A 1,198-nucleotide genomic window follows, 5' to 3' on the forward strand; every position below is an offset into this window, starting at 1 on the left:
CTCCTTGTTCAACATCTATTATGGCCCTTGCTGTGGCCAGGAAGGGTCTTCCCAGGATAATGGAGTCACTCCCTTCTTCCCTTAGATCCAGGATTACAAAGTCTGCAGGGAATATGAACTTATCCACTTTGACCAAAAGGTTTTCAATTACTCCTTTGGGAAACACCAATGATTTGTCCACGAGCTCTAGTGACATCTGTGTGGGCTTTACCTCATCTGTGCATAGCTTTCTCATCATAGAATAGGGGATTAGATTAATGTTGGCCCCTAAGTCACACAATGCCCTTTTTTGTCATATTGCCAATGGTGCAAAGTAAGAAGAAGCTCCCAGGATCTTTGAGTTTTGGTGGGAGACCTATTTGAATTACAGCACCGTACTCTTGTGTGAGCATAATGGTCTCCTTCTCATGCCAGCTTCTCTTCTTACTGATAAGTTCTTTCAAGAATTTAGCATATAGAGGCATCTGCTCTAATGCTTCGGCCAGGGGGATGTTAATTTTCAATTTCTTGAAAACTTCAAGGAATTTGAGAAAGTGTTGATCCTTGGTTTCCTTGTTGAACCTTTGAGGGTATGGCAATGGAGGTGTGAAATTCTTCTCCACTTGCTTATGTCCTTGAGATGATTTTTCCATTATTTGTTTCCCTTTCCTTGAGATTTGTGGCTGTTTCTCTCCCTCTTCAGGCTTCTCTTGATCATCCCTGTTGAGTGTAGCATCATTCTTGCTGCTAGCTTCATCATTCTCAGTTGGTTTTTTGTCATTCACTAAGGTTTTTCCACTCCTTAGCTGTATAGCTTTGTATTCTTCTTTAGGATTTGGAATGGTGTCAATTGAGAGTGAGCTTGTTGGCCTTTCAATCACAGCTTGTGTGGAAAGCTGCCCAATCTTCCTTTCTATATTTCTTATGGAAGCTTCATTGTTCTTGTTTGTAAGTTCTTGCTGTTTCATTATTTTTTCCATCAATATCTCCAAGTTGGAGATTCTTTGAGAGTCTTATGGAATTTGTGGTTGGTTGTGAGCTGTTTAAGGTGGATGATAGTTGTATTGTTGGTGGTTTGGTTATTGGATGGATAATGGTTGGAATTGAGGTAATTGTTTTGGGATTTTCTATATGGATTTTGGTTATTGTTCTGCTGGTTATTTTTTGAATTGTTTTGGTTTGAATGTCTTTACCATGGCTGCTGATTTTGATTGTGGTT

At 39.6% G+C, this 1,198-nt stretch overlaps 1 protein-coding gene across 1 annotated transcript; it reads right to left on the bottom strand.

Moving 5' to 3' along the window:
• Positions 1 to 272: 272 nt before the first annotated feature.
• On the bottom strand, positions 273 to 947 carry LOC107483517 (uncharacterized). The gene has a single exon (XM_016104139.1). The coding sequence runs from the start codon at positions 945 to 947 to the stop codon at positions 273 to 275; it is 675 nt and encodes a 224-aa protein (XP_015959625.1).
• Positions 948 to 1,198: the final 251 nt, after the last annotated feature.

Source organism: Arachis duranensis, chromosome 4, assembly GCF_000817695.3.
Source record: "Arachis duranensis cultivar V14167 chromosome 4, aradu.V14167.gnm2.J7QH, whole genome shotgun sequence".
Lineage (NCBI taxonomy): Eukaryota > Viridiplantae > Streptophyta > Magnoliopsida > Fabales > Fabaceae > Arachis > Arachis duranensis.